Source organism: Molossus molossus, unplaced genomic scaffold (assembly GCF_014108415.1).
Source record: "Molossus molossus isolate mMolMol1 unplaced genomic scaffold, mMolMol1.p scaffold_m16_p_23, whole genome shotgun sequence".
NCBI lineage: Eukaryota > Metazoa > Chordata > Mammalia > Chiroptera > Molossidae > Molossus > Molossus molossus.
Genome location: NW_023425359.1, coordinates 19,745,361 through 19,765,104, shown reverse-complemented (window position 1 = coordinate 19,765,104; position 19,744 = coordinate 19,745,361). Strand labels below are relative to the sequence as shown.

The following is a 19,744-nucleotide window of genomic DNA, read 5'->3' as shown; positions in this document are numbered from 1 at the left end:
CCAAGAGGTCGCCAGTTCTATTCCTGGTCAGGGCACATGCCCAGGTTGTGGGCCCGATCCCCAGTGGGGAGCGTGCAGGAGGCAGCCAATCAATGTTCTCTGTCATCGATTTTTCTATCTCTCTCTCCCTCTCCCTCTCCCTTCCTCTCTCTCTAAAATCAAAAAAGAAAAAAAAAAGAATTAAAAAAAAAAAGAAATGTACTGTGACTTAAGGAACCAGAAAGCCATACAAAACCAAGTCAGAGAACAAGGAAACCTTGAATCAAGGTCTGCCTGCAAAGAGATTCATTCTGGTTGTTATTCTGTGGCTTAATAGGAAACCTAACACATTTGTATTTATGCTAATTCTGAAATTCCACGTCTATTTTCTATGATGCCGTTTGCAAAAGTATCAACAGTGTGTATTTACTAGCACAAGTAATACACTTATGGGAGCTTCCACTATACATTTAAAAATTAAGTAACCTATCATTAATGCTCAGTTACATGAGTGTTAATGATTTAGCACAGTATACCTAATAGGCTGCAACAAAAATTAACAACAGCTCATAATTATAGATGCTAATTTGGATAAGCTCTCACTAATTAATAGAAGAATTTATCCTTGGTATTTATTTTAAACATGATCAAGCATTGCTTATTATTTTAATCACTACATGAGCCAGTTACACATGGCACAAATGAACGTCAAACTACATATAGTAACACGCGAAACTCCGCGTGATGAGTTCTGCAAATGAAGACAACTGCCGGTGCACGGTGATGACTCCATTTTCCCCCATTCACAGGTCAGATGCAAACCAAGGTGCCGGTGACTGCGACACGGACAGACACCAGTCGGCAGGTTCACAGGCACCTTTGCAATTATGAAGTTGCTTCCGAGAGATGTGCCTGCCGAAGGGAACTGACCAACGTGGAAAAGAACACACCCTGCGTGATCTGCCCTAGCTCCAGCCTCGTGCTGCAGAGGAAACACGAGCAATTTCTCTTTCCCTTGAAGTGTTCGTGGTCCCGTAAATTAGCTAAAGGAGCGACATGTGGATCCCAGGTTAAACGTTGCCCTCGCTTCAAGCCTGTAGGTCTGACTGGGACTTAACCTTCTGCTTGCAATGCTCTCTGCGAACAGCAGTACTGAGCATAACCGCAGACAGCAAAGGACACACCATGTTGGTCTAGGCAGTGTTTCTGCAGGTGTCGACCATGGTATTTGATTCACAATTTCAAGCTACCTTTAACTTCTGACAAAACAGTTCCTAGACAACATCAAGAGAATTTGCAATCACGAGTAGGTTTCTCATTAACCCTTTATGATTAGCCAGGACCCCTGAGCATCCCTGCACCTCATGCCAGGTTTTTGTGTGTAAACAAGACACGTCCAGCTTCATCGGAATTGACTTTGCCATATTCAACCAGTGGAGCCTCTTCTCCTTTCTCCTCCATTCAGTTCATCATACAAAGGATTCCGCCTTCCTCCTCAGCATCTCAGCCAACATGCTTTGGACGAAATGCTGAGTTGGTAACATCAAGCATTAGAGAATGGAAGACAAGGTCCTACTGAAAACACTGACTGTCGGTTCTGACCAAGCGGGCACGGTACACTCTGTGATGCCCATGCAATGACAGCATGGCCCAAGGACGCATTACTCAGAACCATCCCTGTCGCAAAGCACCGGTGACAATGGCGCAAATGCCGCTTTGCAAAAGGTAACGTGTTGCGTGTGAGAAACTGAAAAACCAGTGTGGGCAGAGCTCGGCTAAGTGCAGCCAGGGATGAAAGGCAGACGGAGCTGCTGGAAGATGCTACCTTGTAACGAGCGCTGTCCTGACCATGTTAAAATGTTTCCAAACAACAGCCTAAGTGTCCATCAGTCAATGAATGGATAAAAAGCTGTGGTACATACACACAATGGAGTACTACGCAGCTGTAAGAAAGAAAGATCTCTTATCCTTTGAGACGACATGGAGGGACCTGGAGAGTATTATCCTAAGCAAAACAAGCCAAGCAGAGAAAGACAAATACCACATGAGCTCACTTATTTGTGGAATATAACGAACATAACAGTCTGAGGAATAGAGTAGACCCAGAGACATGGAAGTAGGGTACAGACTGACAACCCTCAGAAGAGGGGGTGGTGGTGGGGGGAGAGATAAACCACAGAACTTACATGCATGTACGCATAGCCAATGGACATGGACAACAAAGCTGGGGACAGGGTGGGGGGGGATGGGGAGGAGGCTGTCAATGGGGGAAAAATGGAGAAACATCTGTAATAAAAATAAAATAATAAAAATAAATAAATAAAAATTAAAAATAATAAAACACTTGGCTTCTTGGAAAACTAAAAAAACAAGACAAAACAAAAGTGTTTCCAATGGGACTCTACTGAAATGCTTCAGGCAGGAACGGGGTGTGGAGGAGGGAGAGGACGGAGGGAATCTGTATGACCTGAGCATGTACCTTCTCCTAAAGACCAGGTTGGCTGCAGCGAAGGAAAACAGTTTGTATGAGGACGAAAGAAAAGCACTGTCACGTCACTCTGCCGGCCCAAGGGTGCGTCTACCCTGCAGAGCAGAGGCCATGGGAGGTCCGGGAGCTGCTCAGGAACGGAAACCAAAGCACGTGGTGATGGAAGAAAGGAGCAGATGAAGGCAAAGGGACTTATTGATAAATCATGGTGATCTAAGTTCATGGCAATTTAGTATTTTTTCTTCATTGATTTTAGAGAGAGAGGGAGAGAGAGGTAGAAACATCGATGAGAGAGAACATCAACCGGCCGCCTCCTGCACGCCCCCTACTGGGGATCGGGCCCACAACCTGGGCATGTGCCCTGACTGGAATCAAACCAGCAACCTCTTGGTGCAGGGTCGAGGCTCAACCCCTGAGCCACACCAGCTGGGCCAGTTTAATACTTTTTTCAGTTAAAGGTCAGAGAGACTTGAGAGTAAATTTAGGCAGCTAATTTAACTTCCCAGATGCTCATTTTCCTCAGCTCTCTAATGGAGACAACGTACACCAAAGACACAGAACTATTACCAGCTTTTGAAAATTAAGCATGCACAATGATTAATGCAGTATACATCGTCAGCACTCAATAATGGCAGCTGTCATCATCATCATTTTAACGAATTATTCTGAAAAGCTCTGTTCAATTCTATTAATTTACTTAGTGTTGCATAATTACAACTGGTCCACTTGGGTGATATTCAGCTGGCTGGGTACAAACAGGAGGCTTTGCACAAATAAACAATGTTAGGCGCACAGAGGTTCATACACACGGTTATAGTTAAAAGCAATCATGATGAACGCAATGACACGAATTGGGATTCTCATGGACGCGGGTTTGACGTGGTGTTCCCATGAGACTCCCGGACACCGTGCTCACGGAGGCTGAATGGATGTTCTATGTTCCCTCCATCAATAGGGACATGGAAATACCTTTACAAAGTGTGTACGTAGGCATACACCCCAGAGATTAATTGAGAGACATGGTTTATCTATTCTAACAAATGTAGGCTAAATTGCATTTTCCCTTTCTCCAGAACTATCAATAGTTCTCCTTCCTTCAGATTGAATACATAAATCAAAAGAACATAGTTCATGAACAAACTATGATTATGAAACTCCTGCGTTTCACCTATTGATTTCTAAAACTTTCTTTACCCGTTCATTTTTCCTTCATTGTATCAGATTCAAACTGCTTTTTTTTTAATGTCATTGTAACTAGAATCATCGGTGGCTCTCAAATTGGCAGTGTACCAAGGAGCCTTCAAAATAGCATAGGGAAGGCGAACACCCCACTGCTAACTCTTTTCTTGCTTCCACAATGGTAGGAAGCAAGATTTATCAGCTTTAATTTTAATAATTGTTTTTACTGCATTTCAGAGCTTAATTACTATAGGGTTACTGTACTAATGACTCTCTGATGATATTTGCCCTATAAAATGTGTGTCACTGGTGAAGGGAAAACAGGATTTTCTCAGGAAACTGAGGTTTTACTTTTAAATGATATGTAATTAAATGTAACACATTTCTAAGCTGTGTTTTTTTCCCCAGCCAGTTTATAATAAACTGCTCAGGTATGATCTCTTCTGTTATTTCAAACCATTTAAAAAAAAATAAAATCAAAAGAGATCTCTTTAGTACCTATAGCATGTGCTGATGCAATATAAAAACGAAACTTAAAAAATCTGCTAATACTATCAGTGTTCCCTGTTTGATAATAAAAAGAACTGAATTGATTTTTTCCAGTTTTAGGACAAAAAAATACGACATAACGAATTTCAGCCCGATATAATTTGGAATAGCCAATATATTAAACCCCAAAGTGAAATTTAAATTGGCAATCGTGTCAGATTGAAGTCCCTGAGTGAATATTAATTTAAAAAAGAATTATATTCCAGCAGGTAGAAGCTCCACCATGCAAATTCTTGAATAAAAGCTCTTGGATCCATGAGCATGGCGTCAGTACTTTTGGTTTAGGGAATCAGACCTCCAGTGCTCGGTACGCCTGGCTCTTCCTGGCTCCTCCTTCGCCCAGGATCTGATTATTTAAAAAGCACTTCTTGTTTCCAAATTTGGGAAATTAGAATTCTGATTTTACTGATAGAAAGCCAATACTCAGTGAACTGTCTGAGGTAAGGTGACAGGTCAGATCTGCCTATTAATTTTATGTCACTGTGTCTTTGTAAGTTAAATTCTGGCTTCTGAGCCAATTCCATGAGTAAAGATGTATGTTTTATTTTTTTTTACACACACACACACCATACAAATTAATTGATTTGTGGCCATATTGGAGGATGAGTAAAAGAAATGCATGCATATTAATTACAGAGTTGCGATTCGAAATTTGACTAAACTAGACTATCAGCTATGGCTTCCAAGGGCATGCCTAGCAACGATGCAAGTCTCTAATCCCCAAATCAAACAATTTTCATAGGCTTCACAGTAATGCAACAGTTAAGTTACATTTTCTATGAAAATATGTCCTTTGCAGTTATGCAGGGAAACCATCACAAGCTGCCTTTGCCCATGATCTTGGCCCTAAAACCTGCCCCCAAAATGTTTCCGTGTAAAGAGCAGACAGCAGGGTGAAGCAGAGAAACCATAAGCCGGACGTCAGCCGAGAGGCTGGGTGTCAGTCACACCCAGACACCCCCGCCCAGCAGCGTCCCGCACTGTGATAACCGCGCCTCCGCACCCCACAGCCCGCTTGCTGTCCTGCGCAGAACTCAGGAAGCCTCTTGCCATGTGCCCAGAGCAATCGTCTTATTATGTGAGTTCAGAAACCAAGTCAAGTGAATTGGTTAAAACTACACAGGACCAGGACCCAAACCAGAGCTCCCTGCTCCTAATCTCCTCCCACTACTTTTTCTAACAACATTTCAGGAACGAACACATTCCTTGTTCAATATCCATACAATGAATTACTGTGACTTTCACAATATCTTCAAAGTATTCAGACCGGCGTCCACCAAAGAAACCCTGTGCAGAGCTCCCCTTTAGAGTAAAGAAACGCTCTTTCATTTTTATTTGAATGAATGGAGATTAAAATAATGCTGGGGCCTGGCTGGTGTGGCTCAGTGGTTGAGCGTCAACCCTGCACCAAGAGGTCGCCGGTTCGATTCCCAGTCAGGGCACATGCCCAGGTTGTGGACCTGATCCCCAGTGGGGGGCATGCAGGAGGCGACCGATTGATGTTCTCTCTCATCGCTGTTTCTATCTTTCTCTCCCTCTCCCTTCCTTTCTCTTTAAAATCAATAAGAAAAAATATTTTAAATAATAACAACAACAATAATACTAGTAATAATAATGATGCTGTGTACCCCTGAATCTATCAATACACCCCAGATGAACCAATGACTGATCTGTGTGGTTTTTCTCATGTTTGTGACTGTTTAGTTCTGCAGTTTTGACATGAAGTGCAGAATGGAGAGGAAAAAAACTGACGTAAAAATAAAAAACTAGAAGACGTGTACAAATTGGAGAGGACAAGTTTTCTCTTGGTAGTCAAACAGTTATGGGGAAAAAAAGCGGTCTCATTAAATCATAAGTACTTTCACATTTTCTTGAAAGAAGGGTAAGATTTAAAGATTTATAAAGAAACGTTGCCTAAACCAGGCAAGGCCCCCCGTTTGACGTGGGTTGAGAAGATAATGCTGATGTCAATGGGCATTCTAAGAGCATGTGAGCCCCGGGAGAAGCATTCAGTCATGGTCACCTCTTTGCAAGTGGATTTCCAACATCCTCTGCAAAGCTTTTAATCTGCTGCTGCCTGCCAAAACACGGCGCAGGCCTGCAGATAAGGTAAAACAAGGCAAGTCAAAAGAACCCTTAAAAGTCATTGCTGATTCCAAAATACAAAAACATAGCGTGGCAACGGCTTCTGCTATTTCCATTCCTTTGGAAATCTCTCTTGGCTCGCTTTCGACATCCTAACTCAACGCTGTTGCACTAGTCAGTGGTAGAATGGAAAATTTCAGGATACGGGACAAATTAGGCCTCCACCTGCTAACTACTGAACAAATGAGAGGCACGTTCTGACAAATTGAACCCATCTGTTCTGTCGTCCTGGCCTGGTATCAGACACGGAGACCCCTTTGTAGGCCTTTTTAATGCCGGCAGCAAAGAAATATTGCTCCCTGCCGAGTGAATTTGCTCAACTTGTACCCAAAAGAAAAGCTGAGCAGATAAGGAGCAAAATGCTGATTGAATATCACTTTGCCAACACCTTCCTGTAGAAATCAACCAGTGTCACCTCCCTGCGTCGCTCTGTTCAATGTTCTTCCTGAGACTTTCCCTGCGCGGCTATGCAAATGCAAGGCACGCAATCAGGCACAACGTAAAGGGATGTGGAAAGTAGACACGTAGCATCAGGAACGTGTCTGTGTTGAAATAGGCTCTAAAACCCAAGCCACAGTCCCCAGGAGTCTCCAAGGAAGCCTACCCACTACCTGCCTCTGGGTGGGATGGAGATGCGAGAAATCAAAGATTATTTTCATGAAACGAGTTTGGGTACAAATGTGCCGTGTTGCTGCTGTGGTTCACTGGGTTGAGCATTGTCCTGTGGACTGAGAGGTGCCGGTTCAATTCCCGGTCGGGGCACATGTGCCGTGTTGCAAATGGGTTCACAGGACCACTGGCCGGACGCCCCTCGGAGAGCACGCACTGGGAACAGCACACACAGTTCCCTGGGTATGAAGGGCAAGGGTGACTTTCAGCCACACTGGGCCACCCAGTGCCCCCCAGACAAGAGGATAAACTGTGTCTCTTCCCAGGGACCATAAAATAACAGCCATCTCACAGTTATCTCAGCGGTTAGCAGCTTCTAAGGTTAATACAAACTGTGGTTGACAAGTAAAGTAATAATGTAACACCTTTCACGCGTCTGATGTGCAAGTTCATTAGTTCTAAGGTCAGCATTTTAATGCAACAGCCCAATTTTCTTCACCTCATCAGATGCTATCCTGCCAAAGGCAGCTGTAAAAACCAGCCAGGGGTCTCAGCACTGCCATGACCACTAAAATCACTTCCAGATGCCCCCCAAAAAGCCCTCACACACTTTTGAATGAAATAAAATATACTAACCAAATGCAACAAAAATGTCATGAGGACATGATTACTCCAGAGAGCATTATCCTGAGGTTCTGTGGGAATTTTCACAGCACTTTTGAGAGGGAAGATGCTGATATATTAAGAGGTACATTGCTGGGTCATTTAAATATTGACTTTTTTGAGTCGTCATTGATACATGCTTGACATCTAAAAGACCCTGCTTTAGATCTTGTGGGAAGATGCCTTTAAAGAAGAGAAAGGAAGCTAGATTTGGATGTTTAATCAAATTTAATATGTGTTATTTCACTCACCTGCACACTGAGATGAATCCATTTCTTCACCAGAATTCTCCCCTGTGTCGTTACTTTTATTGGAGGCTGCAAACCATTTACTGTGTGATAGTAAAACACGGTCTCTTTCTCTGAAATGGTGAGTTTGAACACAATCTGCCCATCCACCGTCTTTTCCACGACACACCTTCAGAAGCAACCAGAAGGGACACAAGGTCAGCATCCGACCAAAAGACCCGCTAAGGCATCATCGCACATATAGAGGTGCAGGTAACTCCAAACTCCACTCCAAAGGTGCCCTGGGAATAAATGCCCAAATCTCACCCTGTTCAGAGCGAGGTCTATTTTAGTTCTGAAGTCCTTTTAGTCCAATAAAAAATAGGGTTCTTATTTATAACACATCCCCCAGAATCCTTTATTAGACATTCACAGTGCAGACTCAAGTGGCTGAATCATCCTGCAAAACTAACATTTAGCTGATGGGTTCATTAGTTCCTCTGCTATTTTTTTTTTTTTTTTTTTTTTAATAGGAAGCAGTACAACACATATCCTGGGTATTGAGTCACTAGTGCAAATCTTTCTTTCTTTCTTTCTTTCTTCCTTCCTTCCTTCCTTCCTTCCTTCCTTCCTTCCTTCCTTCCTTCCTTTCTTTCTTTCTTTCTTTCTTTCTTTCTTTCTTTCTTTCTTTCTTTCAATGTAAAGAGAATTTACTGTCCATAGAGCGCTCTAAATGACTGTCCAATTCCGATGGTGAAAAGGAGAATAGGCCACTCTAGTCTTTACCCACCTGCTCATCACTGGCCAGAAGCCAGTGTCTGTAAGATGACTGGCTGGCTGACCCCAGCCACACAGCCCAACTGAGGCACAGAGACCATGTTAATAATCTTAGATGAAGGATCATCTCATTTTGAACAACACAGTGAGATAATATTTTGATAAACAGAATTTAAAAAAATTTCTAGTCTTGAGTCAGGCCAGTTAACAAATCATTATTATTATTATTATTTTAAATATTTTTTCTTTCTTTTTATTTTATTTTATTTTTTCTTTAGAGGGAGGAAGGGAGAAGGAGAGAGCGATAGAACATCGATGAGAGAGAACATCGATTGGCCATCTCCTGCATGCCCCTCACTGCAGATTTGGCCCACAACCTGGGCATGTGCCCTGACCAGGAATCGAACCGGCAACCTCTTGGTGCATGGGTTGATGCTCAACCAGCGAGCCACACAAGCTGGGCTCCAAACATTATTTTTTAAAAATCACTTGTATCCTAATCACAGTGATACTCTTTTCCCATCCCTTTCAATAGGTTTATGGCATTTGTATTATTGTTATTTTCTATAGTAGTTTATGTTCCATATAAATTGTATTCTATATGAACTCTATCAGGTGTATTTCTGGCCAGTCTGTATTCAACGAGCAGAAACAGATATGAACATGAGCCCCCTTCCCCTCAATCATATTTCAAGCTAGTAGCTCAACTTTTCAGCAGAAGATGTTACAGATGCTTGCTGGGAAACTTCTGGGTGGCTCATTCCCCAAATCTGCTGTTTAAAGAGAAACAGCCCCGGCAGTAACCATCAACATCTCCTCAAATGACTAGCTATTAACGAAGATTATCAGCCTGCATCTCACAGACGAGAACTCAGGAAGGTGGTACATCCCCGGGAGAAAAATTCCATCAGAAATTGGAAAAGCCTGGGTCGCTTTCTTTATGCAGTTGCCTCCTACTCGGCCCAGAAATGTCCACAATTGTGCCTGATCCTGGAACTTCCCTCCCCAAGACTGCTGAGGGGTCGTCTGTGCTCATTGAACACACAGTGCTACCTCGCTAATAATACTGATCTGTCTTCCCCTCAGCTCAAGAGTTTTCTGAGAATAGAAGTATAGCCTGGTATATGGTAGACCCTTCAAAAATGATGAGTTAGAGATCAAATAAAGTAGGGAACATCGAAGAGGCCCATGTAGGATCGGGCCAACCAAAAATTATTGCTAGAGATGTTCTAAAACTTTTCTTACATAGCACAAGTCGCACGGATTACTCCTTCTGATTTGTGTTTATTCTTTTCCAGGGTTTGGAGGTAAAAGTAAGATTGGAGAACACTTAGTGGTCCCTATTGTACTGACACTATTTTATAATATTTTGTACAGATATTTGGTGATAAAGTTAAGAGAGCAAGTATATATTTGGGGCAGAGAGGTGAAGTTGACATAAAGGTTTGATATAAAGTAGAAATAAGGCTTTATAGAAATTCTACTACAATTAGTTGAACTGTTCAGCAGGTAGTTATTTCTAAGTCACCGGAATGAAAGAGTTTCGCTTTATTCCCCGCCTCCAGGTCTTAAATCAGCTGAGAAAAAAAAAAAAAATGTGCCTCTCTTATTGTTTCTTGAGTTTCAGCCTACAAGTTAGCATTTGACCATTACTCAAGAATGTATTTACCAAATGCAGGCTTATTTCCCCAAGCTTACTGAAAATGCATTTCTTAATATGTTATTGATTCTCTTCCTTGCTATTTTGTTTGCTTGTAAACACGCTAGCTTCGGTAGATAATGACTACGAGAGGAAGGCAGGTAGCAAAATATTTAGGAACTGGATTTATTCGGCTCCTGGATAAACAATAATTGGATAATCCCTGTTTTGTTTGTTTAACTTATCTAGTGCAAACACCCCGAAATTCCCCCAATTCCCGTAGGCATTTTAGTTTTGAGAATGAAAATGACCTTGATGCATGAAACTCTAAAAACTGCAAACCATGTACGATGGCTTCTATAAATACTCTGTCTTATTTATACAAAAATGATGCCAACGGAAGATGAATTTGGTAGGGACGTATCCTTTGGAAAAAAAAAAAACATTTTGTCTTACCCTTATTTGTCAAGAGGCAGTTTTTTAAAACTAGATTCTGGTCACTTAAACTGAGTAGGCTGGCATTTCAAACAGTAAGAACACAGGGTTTTCTTTTAGGGTGACACGGAAATTGATATGATGGTTTGTGATCATTTTCACTCCCAACTTTTTTCCCCCCAAAATGAAAATATGCCAACGTTCCCTTGGAAAGTCAAAAACTAAACATCCAAGTCATCTAAGTCCTATTTCTTTATGGGATTGTGAGACTTTTCTGCTTTGTTTCATTAAGTGTTGAGCTATTTGGCCAATAATCTCACACAATAAAAACATCACACCGCGTAAAGCCAAACTCCGTGCAGGAAGACAAAAGATAAGAAACAAATGTCTCCAGACTGCCCTGCTCATTCCAATTTCCAGCGGGCTCTAGACACTTAGGGAAAACACATGAGATATCAGTTTTAGAGGCTACTACAGAATAAAAAACATGGCTTATGTAGACTGATTTTTAAAATGAGGATCAGGAAACCACACTCCAAACTGAAGGTGTTTCTTACTGAGCTCCATGACATATAGTTTCTGAGAATCATTCATGCTTCCCCACACATCTCCTGAAAGACAAGAACTCCGCAAGGCAAAGGGCCACACGCTCTACCTGTTCAGGGATGAAGGGTTATTCATGTATTCAACTCATCTCACTGGGCATTTTGATGAGTCAAACAAACATCTCTTTGGAAAAATAAGGATGACTGAAACATTAAGCCCTCATGGAGTTATCTGCCTAATGAAAAGTTTATACTCTAGGAGGGGCAGGCTATTTATACAAACTTCAACCAAAACTGGGAGAAGCGCAATTATGTGGATTACTAGCCCCATGTTGTAAAACTCGCTGAGCCCGAGTCCGCCTCTGACAGCCAAGAGATGGAGCTGAATGGACTTTTGGAAATCCATGGGACAAGTGTCCACATGGCTGCCTGCAAAGAAACATTTCAACCTGCTTTTTGTGAGGGCTCCTTTCCTTGTGCAAAGGAGGAAAACAATTTTAAATTGAGGGGGGAAAAAATGTTTGGAAGGTAAGCCGGAGTAGAAAAAAGGAACACAGGAGCTGGTGGTCAAGTACGTGAATTTCAGCCTCCGCCTTTCTGTCTGGTCTGGAATTCAAGTTGCCTCTTTGCTGCACCTGATTTCCCAGGCTCCTGGGAAAACCTACACTCGCTCCACTACTTACATGACACCTTCCTGCTCGGGTTTCAGCCACACAGCTAAGGTAAAAGCTGCCGCCAGCCTCAGAGGAGGAGGAGAAGAGAAGCAATTCTTGTGATTTCCGAAAAGCAGGCTTGTGGAATTGGGAGGGGAGCCGGGGTGCCGGTCCCACTGGTCCAAGGCGATGCAGCTCCCCAGGCCTGCTGAGAAAAGGGAGGTGTGGCTGGGGGGCGAGGCTCTGTGTGGACAGTCCTGAACGCAGAGCCGCTGGGCGCAGACCTGGAGACTCTCCGCAGCCACAGGGCTGTGACAGAAGGTGCTTCTCTCTGCGAGTCCGCACGTCGCTTGGGCTGGCATGACCGCGACGGTCTTGAGAGCACCCACATTCTCCAGCCGCGGGAACAGGCCCTGTGAGTCAGTCCGGGAGATGAAAGCCACCAAGTAGGCAAAGAGCAACGTTTCAATGCCGCGCAACGAGCAGCCAAGGCTCAGAGGAAGAGCCAGGGGAGTCATGTTGACCAAAATGCATTCTCCTCCTGACAAAGCTCCCCTAAATAAGCAAGAAGGCCACGGCCGCTGGCCAGAAACACCTGAAAGTCGGGCGCTCTAAGGAGATGCTGCATTTTCCAGAAGCGGCAGAACGGGTTGCACACGGAGGGAACACCGAAGACGTCCGGGTGATGGCGAAGACATGGGTAGCACGTGGTGTCTAGGGAGCAAAAACAGAGTGTCAAGTAAAAGCGGTTCCATCATCCAAACATCCCTCCTTCCTAAGAATGAGGCCTTGGGCCCATGACAACAACCGCTATGGAACTTCAGAGAACAACACTGGGAAGGACATCGTCTGGAAGAAACACTCATTGTTTGTGGACCACGTCAAGCACTCTCAAGTCCACAGTCCACCAGGCTTATGTACACACACAGAAATCTAGCTTAATTGATGCATCTCACAGTGAATTCAGATACTTCCTCCACCGCCGAGGTCAAGAACTATACAGGCTTTCTCTGCACACGCACCAGGTGTGGACACAGAGCTAACGTGCACATGTCCAAAATCAAGCTGGCAAAGCACTTTGGGCCTCTCCCCCTTAGCCCAGCGTGTGCAGCAACTTTAATCTCGGAGCAAAGCAGCTTAGACACCCGACACCATCTGTCTGTCCTGCGCCTCGGTCTTTAGCAAACGTTTACGTTCCTGTTTCCTCCTATGGCTACGTATTTGTAGGTTACATATGGACCCCGAATACTGTGTAAGTCATTGTATTGATAAATAAGCTGAGTTACCATTTCTTTATTGCATTTCAACCAGTCCTCTCAGGGTGACAAATGGCTCTTCACAGGACCGCGGTCCCTCGTTGCCTGGCAACACTGCAGTGACCCCTGGTTCCTTCCAGCAAAGAGGCTGCAATCGTATCAAGGCTGCAAGGAAGACCGAGCTGCCCATGAAGGGGTTTCTGCAACAGCAAACCCTTGGTTACCTGAAACAGCGCCGTCAGCCTGGTGGCCGGCCTGGAACTGAGCGCCCCAAGCTTACAGCAGGTGCCTCGGGCAGTGGGAGGGGCCTGAGGGGCCAGGCGTGCATCATTTTAAAGTAGCAGTACACCTTATCCTTTAGTCCCCTTCGCCCCTCCTCTTTCCGCGATCACGCACCCCCAATCCATTTAATCACGTCTTCCAAGGGATCTACCACTGGGAGTCACCCAAGGAATAATGTCCGGGGCACTTTCTCTTTTTCTGGGGTACACATATATGGATACCCTAGAGGCTTGGTCCATGAATGAAAGTTTCTTTGGACTATTCTGTTACTGCCTTCTCTAGTCCAGACACCCCCTTCTAAATACACTCTCCTCTAGATCCCAAGGAGCATCTGAGGTTAGGTAAAGAGGCTACATGGTTGATCAGAGATTTTAATGACATTGTAGAAGCCACGAGATCGAGGCCTTTTTAACAACCTGGTTGGATGTGTGTGTGTATGTGTTTATGTTTGATATCAATTCTATGGAGTTTCCACTGCATCCAAACTCTCTCTTTTCTACTGTCTGGGATCTCTCATCTTAGATGGCGAGTATTCTAAAGCAACTGGCAGTTCTCTCCATTTTTATATTAAAAATAGAAAACACATTTCAGAAAGAAATCCGTCAACTGTGGTTTTGTCTTCTGGAAGTGATCATATTTAGAGACGTTCTTAGAAGTGGCAGAGATGTTTGTATGGTGTTTCTTGATAGCGAGAGAGCTAGAGACAAGCCCAAATAGACTTCTCTCAGGTCTCTCTTTACTGTCTCTCTGTGAGAGGTCTGGAAACCACCACCCTTTTAGGTCAACTTGATCAATTAGCCCAAGATGCTTCCAGCAGAAACCTTCACCACTTGTCAAAACATCCTACTCTCTACTTGCTGATTATTACAATCTTGCATTTTTGAGTTAAAACCAACCTTAAATATAAAACCAACTAATAGGCAATTATATATGTAACATGTAAATTCTCAGAATGTGGAACAATAAGTTTTGACTTATTCTCATAGGACATGAAGGACTATATAGGACTTATAGGACATATAGGACTTATTTTTATAGGACAAGAAGGACTATATAGGACTTATAGGACACATAGGACTTATTTTTATAGGACATGAAGACTTAGACAAATGGATCAGTCAAACCTGCTCCTCAACACAAACCAATGTTTGTCTCCAAACAAGTTACTCAATGGCTGTCTTCTCCTCCTTAGCCCTAGCGAATCCAAGGACTAACGTTAATTTTTAACAGCGCTGTCTTGGTGTATCTTCTGGGTCTCTATTCTGGAGATAAGAATTCTTCTGCCACATAATGACTCACGCTTTGTCATAGGAAGTCATGACTCCAAATAGATGATCTAAGTTTAGGGACTCCACTCTATTTCAGAAACCTGCCTGTAACGTGCAAAGGCAGGTGATGGACTGACACACCCCTCGACTTCTGTGCTCAGTACCTTCCATCCTGAGGACACTTCTGGTAACTGAATTGGGCACCAACAATGCCACTACCCCGATCAGTGCCAGATAAATAAGTGCAGAAAAAAAAAAAAGTAAAAGTGTATAGGAGGAAATTTTAGTTAAACATATGTGGCTTATGCTATTATTTTTTAAAAATATTTTTCATTGCTTTTAGAGAGAGAGAGAGACATCAGTGTGAGAGCGAAACATCTGTTGGATGGCTCCTGCGTGTCCCCCACCAAGGAGCGGGTTCAAACCCTGGGCATGTGTCCTGACCTGGAATCGAACCGGCAACCCCTAGGTGCACAAGATGACACCAAAGCCATTGAGCCACACCAGCCAGGGCTCATGGATTTCTAGGCATTCACTGGGCCGTTCTTCTGGTCCAGGGCAGCTCTGCTGGGCTGGGGCTGGGCAGTCTGACTCGGCCTCCGTCCCTCATTCAACCATTGGATTGACAGTCCTGGGAATCTATTCTAGGACAAATCTAATGGACAAAATCAAGAGCTATCCCCTATTTTTCAGTTCTTAGTCTCCATGGACTTACTATGAAAATGGGCTCACATCTGGACAAAAGCCCAGATTATCAAGGCTGAGCTAAAACTCCTTACCCTACTCTAAACCTGAACCAACCCAAGGCGTCGGGGAAGCGGTGGGGTGTCCCGGTAGGCCTGAGAGCTGACAGTGTTGATGGAGAGAAAGAACCAGCATTTCCAGGGACCGAACACCGAGACCAGTTTGGAAGAAGCTTGCCCTACATACACGGGCCACATTTCCTGCAGAAACACGTAGCAGGTACCATTCAGCCCTCTAAGGTAAGATTCATTTGCATTTTTTTATTCCTGAAAACTTTGGAAGCTTTACCATGGATAATATGATGATAACTTTTCGGAGCCTCCATCGGTGATTTTGATATCGAAGTCCTAGCCAACATCATTCTATTGCCTTGCTCAAAATTCTCGCACCCTGTTCTTCTACTTCTTAAATTATGCAGACTCCCGAGGCTCAGAGCATCGTGTTCGTCTGAGGCATACAACTTCGCACGGGTACTTCGGGGGACATTGGGATACCGGGAGAACGTGACACCGTGGTAAGCATGTGGCAGGTCATCTAATTCCTGTCCGTCCTTTCTCTGGGCTAGAGCCCAGACTCAACCTGGCAGGTACATTCAAGAGGGGCTTTCTCGACCCGAGCCCGGCAGCGAAGTGACAGCTGTGAGGCAGAGCGGGACAGGAGGCGGCAGCCAAGGTCAAGGCTGGCGAGCGGGACGGAGGGCGGGTGTGGGTCTGGAAATGAACACGCCACATGTGCCGAAAGACAGCAGGCAGGCAGCGCGCATCCCCGAGGGTCAGGTTTCCCCAAAGAGCTGTGTCCCCGGAACGACGTGGGCCCCTTCCACAAAGCAGGAACCCCTCCGCGGGCCTGAGACACAGGGGGTGTGCTTTCTAGTGTGTTAGAGAAAAAAAGGGCACTTACGACAGCAGGGTTCCGGGGGTGGACGGTGCGCTAAGTAGGCACCGTTGTTCTCAGAAACTCAATCCAGTCGAATAACACCTAAGACAGTCCCACCGCAGGGAAAACAATGCTGCATTTAGAGAGACCCGGAGGATGTAAACATCATGCTGCCGAGAAACAGTTTGCTTAGGAGGAAAAGTGAACTGCCTTTGAGAGGGTGTTTCTCAATCGCAGGAAAACACGGAATATGCAATATCAGTAGCCTGTCATTCTCGGGAAGGTCTCTAATTCTCCATGTAATTTATTTATGTGGTGTATTAATATGATTTTGGGGTTCAAGAGCCAAAGGCTTCATGAAGGGAAGAGCAAGAATTGGAAAAAAAAAAGAAAATGATTAGGGTAATAAAATCCGAGCAGAACACATTTGCAGAACAGCTTCTAAGACATGTGGACACAGGACCGTTGTCAGTGTAACTAAAGCAGTTCGAGAAATAAGACGTTTTACTTGGGGATCGCACGTGAGGGAGGGACGGGGGGCCCAGTTCCGACGGGACAAGCTACTGGCTGTGCTCCGAGCAGCACCCAGGTGTCCCGTCGGTGACATGGGTGGACTGTCCACCTCAGTCCACACTCAGCAGGGAAACCGAGGCCTTCGTGAGAAGGGGGTGAAGCAACCTGTGCTTGTGAGGTGTCCTCTGACATCGCCCAGATGCGGGGACCCCTGTCCACCGAGTGCACGCGTGTGTCAGGCTTCATGTGGAAAACGCGATCTCCTCGAACCCGAGTACAGACCCCACATAGTAACGAAGGTGGCCACTGTCTCAGAGACCAGGATGCCGAGCCCTGGATATGAAATAATTTCTTAAAGTTCGGCAGTTAATATTTAGGAACAAAAACAGGATTCGAATCTAGCTCCATCGAAATCTCTACCACAATGCCAGAGTAACCCTAAAAGCAATAATCTCAGAGACATTCTAGGGCTCGACATGTCCCTATAATCTAGACGTATCCCTTGAAGTGCTTTAGGTACTAGTACACGCCGACAGGTCCACCTGGCCCTCGGCTACGCTAACTGATGAATGGATCCTAAGGACACTCTAGACCGTAAAAATTGGCCTTTTGCTTTAAGAAATAAAAGATTTTTCCCAGTTGGTGGGGCACAGTGGTTGAGCATTGACCCCTGCACCAAGAGGTCACCGGTTTGATTCCTGCTCGGGGCACATGCCCAGGTTGTGGGCCTGATCCCCAGAGGGGGCCGAGCAGGAGGCGGTCAACTGATGTTCACGCTCATCAATGTTTCTATCTCTCTCTCCCTCTCCTTTGGAAAAAAGAAAATGACTGAAACATGGAGGAATTAGGCACAGTCTGGAGTGAGCACTTGGTAAGATGGAAGTTACTGGCAGTAAGGGAACCCCTCCCAGGTAGAGGCAAATGAATGGACGATCGTTTTAACCTCAAGTACCGCCCCAGGGGCTGTGAAAGTCTGTCCACGTGGATAAACGCGGTCGATTTCAATTGCAGTTTGCACCGAGAATGTAACAGGGAACCCAACTTGAGCAGACACTAGGACCACACAAAAGGACCAGCCTCCAGCACTGACATGGAATTTGCAGACTCTCTACAAAGGACCCATCTAAATCGGGGGAGAGTCCGGAAGAATCGAGTAGTCTGGGCAAAGGCACCACGCAGCACACGGTACGTCAGGAAACAGCATGGTTGCTTCCTGGTCGGAGTTTTCCATCCGAGGGTCAAACACGCTGCTTTCTGTCCTCACTGCTGGAATCGCAGATGCTGAGGGCTCCTCCCACTTGCTCAAGGTGACTGCGTGTCCACCCTCACACCTTCCCAAGCAAGACCACTTAGAGACCAAGTACTGGGTCGAACTTCTCTCTCTTATAGTCAATACCCGCCTAACTTTGAGTCCAGTAACCAAACTCTTGCTTCTTTATGAGTAAAACTGGGAAAATAAAACAGGAATATCCACCTCGCAGAGTCGCCGGGATAACGAGACAACGCCAGGTGAACGCGTTTGGTACCATGTCGGACACACAGCAGATGCTCCTTGGAATGAGCTGTTATTACGACGTAGACCCAGGAATAACGAAGGATGTGTAAGATCATGGGAGAGGACATGGGAACGAAGGTTTGAAAGAAAATAAGAGCTTTGGCTCCAAGCTAGACTGATGATCAGGTTTCTAGCACGGCAGGTGTTCACCTTAACTTCACTCTCTCGTTCGGCGATGAAGCAAAATTCTCCCCAGCAGCTCGCTAACGTCAGAGACATCTTCTACGGCCCTGGCCGGTTTGGCTCAGCGGTTGGAGCGTCGGCCTGCGGTCCAGAGAGACCTGGGTTCGGTTCCCACTAAGGGCACGTACCTCGGTTGCAGTTTGTCCCCGGCCCCGGCTGGGTTGTGCGGGCAGGGACCACCCGATGTGTCCCTTTCGTGTCGATGTTTCTCTCTCTCTTCCTTTCTCTCCCTCCCACTCTATCTGAACACAAAATAAAAAAAATGTCCTCGGGTGAGGAGACAAAAATATATATATATATCTTCTGCGGACTCTGGGACGTTAACATGTCCTCCATCAGGCTGCTTCCTGACCTTGTAGCCGTCCCGAGTGGCCACCTCATTTCTTCCAGCTGACCCCCCTGCTGCTATTCAATTAGGCCTGGAGGCCGGAGCAGAGGCCCCGGACAGCCCGCCGACCCCGGGCACAGCACGCCGCGCACAGTTGGCCCTGGATCTTTCTGGTTCACCCTGCCCCTCGGGCCAAAAGCCTGTGCTTCGGGGTCTGCTCGGTGTCCGGATGGGGTGAGACATTCAGTCACATAAAGCAAAGAACCTCACATGTTAAATGAAACTCATTAAATACCTTCATGGACGCAATTAAGATATTACGCACAACACAATATACAGATGATGGACTGTGGAATTGTATACCTGAGACCTATATCATTTCATTAACCAATGTCACCCCAGTAAATTCAATTAAAGAAAGAAAAAAAAAAACCCAGATAATTCAGTAACACTGCAAGGCATTTATTCAACTCCTAACAAATGCTGTTGTTCGATGAGATTACCAGCCTCCTCCCACGGCGGTGAAGCGTGCATTTGTCCCTGGGCCCATCGGGTCGGGAAATGTCGCCTGTTGCAGCCAAACCTTGGCATGTTGCTAAGTATTTTGCAGGTGTTATAGATTTTAAAATCCTGGATTTGAGTTCCTCTCGATTACCTACATTGTATCTCCTAGCATTGCTAAGGGGTTTAGGGTGAAAAAACAATGACATCTATAGGGGTGCGGTGGCATGACCAGAAGAAACAATCAGAAAGGAATCAAATGATTGTTGTAAAAACTGTTTTCTAAAAATAAACAAATTTTTTTTTTTTAAATTTTTTTTCCTTTATTGATTCTAGAGAGGGAGGAAGGA

At 44.9% G+C, this 19,744-nt stretch overlaps 1 protein-coding gene across 1 annotated transcript in view; it reads right to left on the bottom strand.

Annotated features, from left to right (window-relative positions):
• USH2A (usherin) overlaps positions 1–12,753 on the bottom strand; it is a 534,168-nt gene extending 521,415 nt beyond the window's left edge. Inside the window, exons 1-2 of the mRNA XM_036277426.1 lie at positions 11,919–12,753; positions 7,864–8,029 (exon numbers count right to left, since the gene is read on the bottom strand). Of these exons, the coding sequence (XP_036133319.1) occupies positions 7,864–8,029; positions 11,919–12,406 (654 nt within the window). The 5' untranslated portion in view covers positions 12,407–12,753. The remainder of the gene's footprint in view (positions 1–7,863; positions 8,030–11,918) is intronic.
• Between the last annotated feature and the right edge of the window lie 6,991 nt (positions 12,754–19,744).